Here is an 11,236-nt window from a genome sequence, read left to right on the forward strand (position 1 = left end):
TCTATAATTTTATTAAAGGTAAGATAATTAAAGTGTATCTAAGATAGAGGTATTAAAGTGTAAAAAAATCACAAATAATAATTACCAAATAAAGACGAAAACTTTTGCGTCATTTTAATCCACGTCTCTTTTCACCGTCTCTTTTTTTTTGAAAGGCAAACTTCATTAAAACACCCAAAAGAACGGGGGACTTCCAAGGCAGAAATCCCCCCAAGACAAAAATTACATTACATCAAAAGAAAAAACTTTCCAACCCTTCCAATCCACTCCCCCATTTTTACCTCTACTACAAAACCAAAGATAACTCAAAGATTTAACATCCGCCACTAACTCCACAACACTTCTATTCTTCTGAGAAAATATCCTCTCATTTCTGGCTTTCCAGATCCGCCAACAGGTCACCATAACAATCCCGTAAAGAATCTCTTTCCTACCTTTCGACCATCCCGAGCACTTAACCACTTCGAGTAAGTCTTTAATAGAAAACAGAAAAATCGGAGGTAACCGAACCCAATTTGCAATACCCTGCCACACACCTGTCGCCAGCCCACAACCAGTAAAAACATGGTCAGCACTCTCAACCTCTTCGCTGCAATAATCACAAGCGCTCTCACCATGAATAATGTTCCTTCTTCGCAACGCCTCTTTAGTAGGAATTCTATCTAAAAGAAGCCTCCACATAAAAACATTACACTTCAAGGGAACCCACTTACACCACTTAAAAATATTTTCATCCCTACGCACCCCCATTCGATCCTTACTAATCCATAGTTTAGCCTCGTAAACAGAAAAGACAACTGGGCCTCCTCATTCAGACACTCCTTATCACCAAGTGAATCTACTGTCATCTTCTGAGGCCTCAGATCATCTAAAGACTCCTCCCCATCCATACCAATGCAATCCGGAATCCACTCGCCAAGCTCTTCCTCCACTAAGATTGCTATTACCTCGTTTCTCCATTTCACGTTACAAACTTGGTTAAATCTTTTTATCGAATTACACAAGACACCTACCATGGCATACGAGTAGTCTTCAAGGTCCTCGTTAACTTGAGCCGATTGAACCACCCTCCCAAACATAGACCCAATCTTGTCAACAACAGTGGAGTCAAACAAACACAAAGGCAGCCCCAAAATCTTAAGCCATGCAATGCGATCACACGGTAACCTTTGTCCTTCCCATACCACCAAAGTAGATAACACTGGGTTCCAAACCTCCTTGGTGCTTAAAAAGTCCATCATACCCTCCTTGTCTTCAAACACCAAGATCACCGATAACCCTCCTACATAACGAATACGAATATTCGGAAGTCTTACTGACCTGAGCCAATCCTTTAAGGAGGTTAGAGCCTGCAAGTCTTTTGTCGTACCAAGCAAACCCAACCCATTCCAAAATACGTTCCCAATGACCTCATCATCCAAAACCACATGAACCATATCGTCTCCCTTCTCCTTACCAACCAAAGTATCTCGAAACGACCGACCTTCAAACAAAGCAGAAGCTGGCTGATTTTCCACTGTAACATGCACATCCTTCTTCACTCTAGCCTCATTATTTTTCCCAGCTACAGGAACCCACTTCTTATCCTCCTTCCAGGTGACTTTCTCCCCATCAACAAACCTAGCCAATACAATGAACAACTTGTACGAGCCTATCCAAACATCCTTTAAATCCTTCTCAAGCGTTATCGGGTCTTTGACATTAGCAAACGAGACAAACCCAAAACGTTTACCTAGCTTATCGTATTTTCTTGCAATATACGTACCGATCAAATTTCCAAATCCTTTAAACACGTCATTCAGAACCGCCGACGTACAACCTTCAGGAATATTGGACACAAAAAACTTTGTCGCCACCGGACCATTAACCTTCGAACCCACGTCTGCATTGTTCTTCCTACCCTTCCTTGATGGTGCCTCGTACCATGTATCTACCTTGTACCTATCCCTACCCGTCATGATGATCTTCCAATCCTGTTCGCCTGAAATCGCCGCCTCCGAAGAGTTCGGGGATGCTAGGGTTTTTGGCCTAGTCACCGTACGTTTTGGCTCTTTTTGTTTAATCTATTTTTAAATCCACATCTTAAAATTAGTCATTTTTAGGATGAGACTAAAATTTATGTATTAGAAAACGTTTCGGTCGTAAATCATCACAAATCAGCACCATAAATTAATTATAACTCCCACTAAATTCTTCATGTTCCGTAAATATTCAATAAGACGTTGTTCACTAATGACAGAATCCCAATGCTAGAACTTTATACATTTGCCTAATGTGCATAGATTAGTAAGAAAATGCATGTACCATAACACAAGCGTGTGTGGGGTTGAACTACAAAGTGGATGGATTTAGTAAATAGAGTTAAAAGTTAAGCTAAAACTGTCTTATCATACAAAACGTACGAAAAACATGAAAAAGAAAAAAAAATGTGGTTGTATTTTCGTAATTATTTGCTCGTAGGATAATTATTAAAATTACTCTACAAATAATCTTGTAGGGTAATTTTGATTTTTTAGGTTATTATCAAAATTACTCTACAAGTGTATCAAAATTACTCTACTACTTTATCAAACAACATACAATTCAAAATTATCCTACAAAATCATTTGTAGAGTAACTATGAGACCGTGGGGTGTGGGGACCCCCCCCCCTCGTCTCCGGCTCGTCCCCCTCGTCCCACACCGCCCCCTCCCCCTTGTAACGTCGCAAACGGTGGAAATATGCATGTGTAGACGAGCCTGTAAAGGTTTGTTCTCTCTCTCTCCCCTTCAATAATATATTGGTTTTTTAATTAAATTGGGTAGTCCTTCACACCCTTCCACACCCTTGGGTAGTCCTCAAAGGGATGATCCTCCACCCAATGTAACGTGACACCTACGTAGCGGATAATCCCCAAAGGGACAACCCAAACCACACCCCTTGGTCTGATACTCTACAAAATTACCTTAAAACATCAAAATTAGCTTACAAGATCATTTGTAAAGTAATTATGATACTCTTTAAAATAACACTACAAAAATCAAAATTACCCTCTACAATATCAAAATTACCCTACAAGATTATTTGTAAAGTAATTTTGATATTTAAGAAAATATCATCGTATTTTTTTAGCAAAACATTCAATTTGTACGTTTTGTACGTTAAAAGTATTTGTATTTAATATTAAACACTATAAAGAAGCAAGTTATATGTGCATATGTGTGTTGTAAGTTAGGCTTTGGGAGTTTAAAAAAAAAATGGAAAATTTTCTTTTTAACCCTAAAGTTTTAATGTTTGACAATTTAAGTTTAAACTTCTAATTTTTGTTTTCTTTTAACCCTAAAATTTTAATCTTTGACAATTTACCCTAAAGTTTTAATATTTGACAATTTAAGTTTAAAATTTTTAATCTTTGTTTCCTTTTTAACACTAAAGTTTTAATCTTTAACAATTTAACTTTAAAGTTTTAATTTTTGGTAAGTTAACCCTTTGATTAATTTGATTTTTTACTTCTAATTCAAAAGTTTCCATCTTTTGCGATTTAACCACTTTGATTTTTTTTTTTTACTTATGTGTTGTAATCTTGACTTTGGAGGTTTTTCAAAGAAAAAATGATTATACATATGGTTGTTGTAACCTTGGCTTTGGAGGTTTTTAAAAAAAAAATTGATTTTTTTATTTTTCACCCAAAAGTATTTCATAAATTACTTTTAACCCAAAACTATTTGTTTTTTTTTTACTTTTAACACAAAACTTTTTATCTTTTGCAATCTATCCTCACAACTTTTTTTACTTTCAACTTTAGTCCTTTATAGTTTTCATTTTCCGCAAATTTTTCGCTATATGCTTCGTTCTAAATTTTGTGACTTAACACATCGCAACGTGCGTCTTTGGTTTAGCATTTTTACGTTTCGTTCTAAATTTTGCGAGTTAACAAGACGCAACGTGCGTGTGTGTGAACATTTTTACATCATCTACGTTTTTCCCGTTTGACGGGTTCAATATAACATACTTATCCTAAACCGATTTAGTTATAACTAAAAAATCTCCGCCGCATTGCGGCGGGTCGTAATTCTAGTTTAATCGTAATAAGTATTGTAGACCACTGAATCATTGATTATTTTAATAGACAAAAAGGATAATGGTTGTCTGGTTGATATTTGTAGAAAAAAAGAGCTGTACGGAGATTTTTGAAAAAGAAATAATTATTATATATTCTGAAAGTGCTCCATTTTTTAAAAGTAAATGGAGCACTTTCAGAAGATTATCCGTATTAGTTGCCTAAAGGGGCGTTTTTTGTCCAAAATCATGCTTAATATCGCTCTTTTACCATTATGCATGGGCATGATTGGCTTTTTTTTGGCTTGGGCGTTTTATAAATCACGTCTGGTGGGCGAAATCTTGTCCAATCACATTTGAGCTTACATTATTTGGCCAATAAGATTTTTTAAATGTTTTTTTTATTTTATTTTATTACAAACATAATGCCCCACAATCCCCACATCCCCATTACACCAATTTTAGAAAACGCCCTATAATGCCCCATTGCTAACTAGGCTGCCACATAATGCAAAACGCCCAAAGGTAAATATTGCCCACTACGCATGGTCTAAGTATTGTAGGTCACTGAAGCATTGATTCCATAAAAATAATGATTAATATCAAAGTGTAGAAAAAAAGCTCCGGACATATTTGAAAAAAAGAAAAAAAGAAAAAAGAGCTCCGGACATATTTGAAAAAAAAATATTGTTATATTTTTTCAAATTGCCCTATTTTTTAAAATTAAATAATCTTTTCATAGGAAATTATTTATTTAAAAAAGTTGTGTTGCTTTTATTCAAATTATGTTGTTTTTTATATAACTTTGTTTTTTACGATGGCCTCATTTTCTAAAAGTAAATAGTAAGAGCATCTCTAATAGGAGATTTTTACCCATTGTTGAAGCCTACGTGGACATGTATGTTGTTTTTAGTTATTGTGGGCTGCGTTTTTACCACTCATATTTCTGAATCATTTTTGTACACAAATGAGAAAAAATGAGAAGTGGTGGGGATTGTGTCAGAGGGTGGGTCCGGGTGGGAGGGTTGGGTGGTAATGTTAAAAAAAAATTCTTTTTATTAGAAATAATGATGAGGTGGCATTGGTTTTGGGTGTTTTTAGATTTTGTTATTCGGTGGATTTTTGATGTTTTTGAAGGATAAGTGTTTTTCTGATGTGACAGCTGACTGGACATGTTTTAGATGTTTTTAATGGTTCTTAGACCTTTCGGTATGGGGCACGTGCAACGCCCGTCCCCCTCTTTTGGGCTCGTCCAACACCGCCCCCAAGGGGCCCGGCTCGGTTTCTCCGTCGGATTTCAGACGTGCAAGACGGGGCTGAAAAGTTGAATGGGGTGGGCCCCTCTAACGTTAACCTGCAACAATTTAAAAAAAAAAAAAAAATTCACCCCACCATTATATATTAAACCCCTTTTCACCCCATTTTTTTTACCAAACTACTCCCACTTTTCTCCCATTTTTATAAAAAACCTCTCCCAACCTTAAAAAAATTATGGATCCCTACAACCCAAATAATCCCAACTCAAGTTCACACCCGTTTTCGTCATCCGGCTACACACCCGTAATGGAGGAATGGAAAATAATGACCACGGACCTTAGCTCCTATCCACCGGATGACCGTCCCATCTTACAAATGATGAAGGAAAAAATTTGGAAAAAATGGAGTGGGGGAGTGTAGTTTTTTTTAATGTAACTTTAGGTTTTTTTTAAGTGTGTTTTTTTTTTTAATTTAAATGTAACTTTAGGTTTTTTTTAGGTGTGTTTTTTTTATTTAAATGTAACTTTAGTTGTTGTTTTTTTTAGGTTTTATTTAAATATAACTTTTTTATTTTTATTTACTTTGTTTTTATTAATTAATTAAATCAAATAATAATAATAATAATAATAATAATAATAATAATAATAATAATAATAATAATTATAAAAATGAAGGAGTAGCATCCCCACACCCTTGGATAGTCTCCAAAGGGAGGGTCCTTCTCCTTTGCCTACGTGGCGCTTAGGTGAAGGATAGTCTTTTGGAGACTATCCTCCCCCATACCCAATGGTGTTATTAGGCCACTGAATCATTTGATTATTTTAGTCCATAAAAAAATAATGATTGATATCAAAGTGTAGAAAGCTCCGGACATATTTGAAAAAGAAAATAATTGTTATATTTTTTCAAATTGCCCTATTTTTTAAAATTAAATAATCTTTTCATAGGAAATTATTTTTTAAAAAAAGTTGTGTTGTTTTTATTCAAAGTATAACTTTGTTGTTTTACGATAGAGAAAATTATGCTGGTTTACCACTGTCAAGCGACCCAGGTTACATCAAACCGCAGTCAAATGAGACAGGTTACATCGACGAGAGAGCTTGAATCTTGGTGGTAGGTTTAAGATCTTCATCCCTCATTTGTTCCAGCCTGGAAGAAAGTAAATGAATCAACTTTGAATGTATCGTATATGTTACATTTTGTGTATTTAATCTGTAACAAGTGTACAAAATTCAGAAAAAGAACAAGTATTCTGGCGGCCATGCGTTTGCTAATACTTCGGTAGACAATTTTCATCCCACATGAATGAAATTGCTAACTTGTTTACATGTGTTAACTTGATTAAAACATGATTAATATATCAGCATTTTAATTTAGTCGTAGGAAGTATATGAAGTTGTTAACACAATAAATGTTTCAGAGAAGTTACAAGTGTTAATGACTAAAGGGTTTGTATTTTGTAAACCAATGGTATCAAGGTGTTGTATATGTGTTCCTCTTCCAAGATAGTGAAGGTTCTAGTCTCATTGGAGACAAATGGTACAAGTGTAGTTTTTCGTTTGAAAAACAAGTCGGAATATGTATAAATCGAATGTCGAATTTACCTAAGAACTAGCAATGGTAGGCTGTTTACAAACGTACAAAAAGAAATTAAGAATCCTAAAAGCCTTCACTTGTAGAAAGCAACTAATTAACCAACGAAGCATTTAAAGGGCTTGTTTATATGGACACCCCCCATATTTATTTGGACATCCAGGTGGCAGGTGCCCTATACGCGTATAGGGCTATACGTGTCGTATAAGGTTCAAACAATAAAATTAAACAACCGAAAATATAACAGGTAACATGAGTTTGTACAATGATAACCAAAACATACAACTAAAAGAAAAAGGAAAAAGTAATATGATAACATGTCGTTGACGCTATCACTATAGGTATCGTCATCATCGGCAACATGACCTAACATCCCTACTTGCGTGGATGACTACACTCGTGGCGGTGGCGGGGCTCGAACTGACAGATTCGCGTGGCTACGTCTCTCGGCCTCGCTCTCCATCATCCATACCACAAAATCCTCCGCCTGATCGATCTGCCATGTTAGGAGCTGAACCACCACAAGCCTCTCGAGGTGACGCGTGGTTGAAGCAGACAATCTCACCGCATGATAAACGCTCTAAGGATGATGTGGCGACTCTGGCGGATGAGCTGGGTCAACTTGAGGCTGAACCTATGCCTCAAGTTGGCTGCCCTGTTGCACGTCCGGGTATAGCTCAACAACATCAGCCATGTCAACACGCTCAGCCTGCTACGGTGGCTGATGGACCAACAACTCAAGTATAAAAATATGATTATTACCCTCGGCTAACCTATATCCAATATCATCAAAGTTCACCGCTATGTGCATCCCTGTCATCATCCTCGTATAAAAAAAAACCATGATGTGCCGGCGGTGGCACGTTGTCGACATAGGGAAAATAACGACCCAAATTACGGGCGATAGTAGTGATGAACTCCCCTTTGTACATACGGTTACGCTGCTGCCTGCGGTTGTATGAGGCGAAATACTCCGCCAAGCAGCGATGGAGGGCGCACGACCTGCCCATTGTAACACCCCGAAAATCTTCTTCCAACTATGTGACGACACGTGTCCCGAATCTCCAACTAATCCCGACTATGTGGAAGGAGATGGACACACACTGAATATATATAAATGGACACATGTCCCGAATATCCAACTAATTCCGACTATATGGAAGGAGTGGGACCAATATTTCATATATTAAAAGTTGAATGTAAGTTGAGGGGATAAATCTGCCATTAAGACAAAATTCATGGCATGCTGAGGATCCTTACGGACTATATGGTTATACCCTTGTGGTCCACACGGTGTTATAAAATAACCTAATCGTCTGAGATCCCTTACGACCGTACCTTATGTAACATTTGTGCTTGTAATCATTATGAACAGTTCAGTTATCAATAAAACAATGTTATTTGATCCCAATATTTGTTTGGTTGTGTTTTACATTCTTCATGTTTTGACTTTTATTCTTCCAAACTCTACATCGCTTTCTGGAGGATTATACGCAAACTGGTGCGTAAACGTACTCAGTTTAATGCGACAAATACTCCGGAACATCAACATATACTCAACATACCTTAAATAACCTTTACATAACTTAGAAATAAGTTTTGAAGGCTTTGGTATGGCAAAAACAAGTTAATTCGCTTACAGGGACTAAACTTGACAAACTGCAAAAGTATGCCAATTTGAACTGTAACGCACATTCCGGAACATGTCCATAAGTTAAACATACCATAAATATCCTTTACATAGCTTAGAAATAGGCTTTGAGGGGTTTGGTATGCTAAAACAAACTTTTGGATCATTCAGGGACTAAAAGTGTCAAAAAGTGCACAAGTTTGCACTTTCGCGCACAACTTACGTTCTGAATACATCCGGACATCCAAAAATTTATGTAAGCATCCTAATATTATGCCTTAGTGTTTGGCATGAGAAAAATCCATTCGTCGCATCATTTGGATCGTCTTTCGCACTTATGCGCATTCCGTCGTAATTAAGCGAACATCGCGATCGTACGGCCGAACGAACCAACATCTGACCTATTTCTGAGCATGTTTCATGTCCACAATGTTTAGGCATCATTTTAGGGCCTTAAAGTTGGCTTTACGGGCCTTAGAAGTATCGGAAATGGCTTAAACATGCAACAAGGACCTAAACTGTAAATTCTGCAAGTTGTGCAGATTAGACATAGCCAGGCGGCCCGCCTGGGTTTTGCTTGTCTGCTGACGAAGGCCGCATGGCCCCTTCAGTTGTAGAAACTTTGTTTTCTTGCAAAAATTGGCCTTTCAAACACTCCAAAGGGCAATGCCCTTTCACCATCTTTGGGGTTAAGGTCACATTAAGCCACCACAACATCTTGACAAGTGTACGGCTTGGATCGTGGCACGATATTCAAGAAACGATCCTAACGGCTTTACTTTTCCTATAAATACCCCCCCCCCAGCATTGGCCGACTTTGTGGCTGATTTCAGTAGTGATTTACAAAAGGAAGCCGAGTTAGATCTAAAGCTCTAAGTTGAGGCCTTTGCTCTCATACCTGAGCTCCTGGATCGAGATTAGCTTTCGGGGACCCTTCGTAAGTGTTCTTTCGTTCTTTATTCGCTTTTCGAGTCCGAAAGTCAACGTTTTGTTTGACTTTCTGCATTGACCAGCCTATGGTTAACACGCAGTTCATTGGAACTTCATAACGTGAGCGTGATCACGATGGTTATAGTCCGTAGTGACTATACCTACTGATTACCACGTTATCTAGGCTCAGTGACGAGTCGTAGTTTCGGCCAAAATGTGCATTCTTGCGTATTTTGTAACCAAACTACTCGTGAGCATCAAAGCCATTTGTTTTGATGCCAAACCTGTTTTCTAAACTTAGTTAAGCATGTTCTAACATGCTTAGCTCGTCACTTTTAGTATAGTGCTTATATAGGGTCGTAAGGTAAGCGATCTAAACCATCGCTTATACTTTCGAACCCGACCCATTTGGTCGATCATTAGGATCCGACCAAACACATTAGGTGACCATAGCTGTAACCTTCCGTTGTTATACCTTGTGGTCACGATATTAGGCGTTCCAAACGCGTTCTACGCGAACGACGCGTTAAGGTAGCATAAGCTACCTAAACGGGTCGTAATGGGCCGTAAGCACTTAGATTAAGTTTCATTTTAGTATGTAGGCTTTGTTAAACCATATTACACGAGTCTCCATACTCGTTTGGTTTACGAACCCGCATACTATCCGATCCTTCCGATTTAGGTCCGGTATATTAACATAGCTACCTATTAGGTGCCGTTTGATATTCCGTGATCTCTAGCATTATTTGGTTATTATACAAGAACTTCAAAGCAATCTCAGGTGAGTACATAGAACCCCATCTTTTAAATGCTTTCGAGGTGTCAATGTGAGTACATTGAACCCCACATTACTGTTTTCCAAACTGTTTAGGGGTGAAACACATGTGCCTACTTGTTACTTTCATGCTTTCCATGTTTTCACATCATATACCTGCTATGTTCGTTAGTACATTATAGTACATGATTTCATTACATTTCATGCTATGTATGCCCATTGTGTGCGTACTTGGTACATTGCTTTTCACTACATTTCATGCTATGTATGCCCATTGTGTGCGTACTTAGTACATTGCTTTACATTACATTTCATGCTATGTATGCCCATTGTGTGCGTACTTAGTACATTGCTTTACATACAATTCATGCTATGTATGCCCATTATGTGCGTACTTAGTACATTGTCTCACATTGCATTTCATGCTATTTATGCCCATTGTGTGCATACTTAGTACAATTGTTTACATCACATGCTTTCATTTCGGTATGAAATTTGGTTTGTTTAACATGGAACAATACATTCATTAACATTAGCTACGCCATTCGTTAGTAGGTAGTGGTACCATAGGAATTGACAACTCCCGTTCCGGACATCCTAGGTTGGTTTGGATGAAAGGAATGACCGAATTCGATATACATAACTTAGATAAACCTTTAATTTGTTTAAGGGTTTATCGCCACAGTCTCAAGCCTTGGATGTATGCATTTTCACAATACCGCATAAATGTTTGTATCAGTATAGCATGCATTGTTCCACAAAACATAACGTTGATTTAAACCATGTTTTACTTCAATACCTTGTTTTGTGCATTTTACATATGGTTTAGTTGATACACCTCACTTACCATACAAGATATATTTTGGGTACACATTACATGAACTACATTAAACATAAACATTTTGACATTGATATACATACTTGGTGGTTTACATTGAACATAGACATTTCGTTATGGTTTACACAATAACACTTGACAACTGATTTATACATGAACAATTTACAAGGTGGTT

General features: G+C 37.3%; 2 protein-coding genes across 2 annotated transcripts; both read right to left on the minus strand.

Annotated features, from left to right (window-relative positions):
- Nucleotides 1–222: 222 nt before the first annotated feature.
- LOC110892345 lies at nucleotides 223–681 on the minus strand. The gene has a single exon (XM_022139514.1). It carries the CDS (start codon nucleotides 679–681, stop codon nucleotides 223–225), a length of 459 nt encoding a protein of 152 aa, XP_021995206.1.
- A 14-nt stretch (nucleotides 682–695) lies between these two features.
- Nucleotides 696–1,958, minus strand: LOC110892344. The gene has a single exon (XM_022139513.1). It carries the CDS (start codon nucleotides 1,956–1,958, stop codon nucleotides 696–698), a length of 1,263 nt encoding a protein of 420 aa, XP_021995205.1.
- Between the last annotated feature and the right edge of the window lie 9,278 nt (nucleotides 1,959–11,236).

Source organism: Helianthus annuus, chromosome 15 (assembly GCF_002127325.2).
Source record: "Helianthus annuus cultivar XRQ/B chromosome 15, HanXRQr2.0-SUNRISE, whole genome shotgun sequence".
In the NCBI taxonomy this organism is placed as follows: Eukaryota; Viridiplantae; Streptophyta; class Magnoliopsida; order Asterales; family Asteraceae; genus Helianthus; species Helianthus annuus.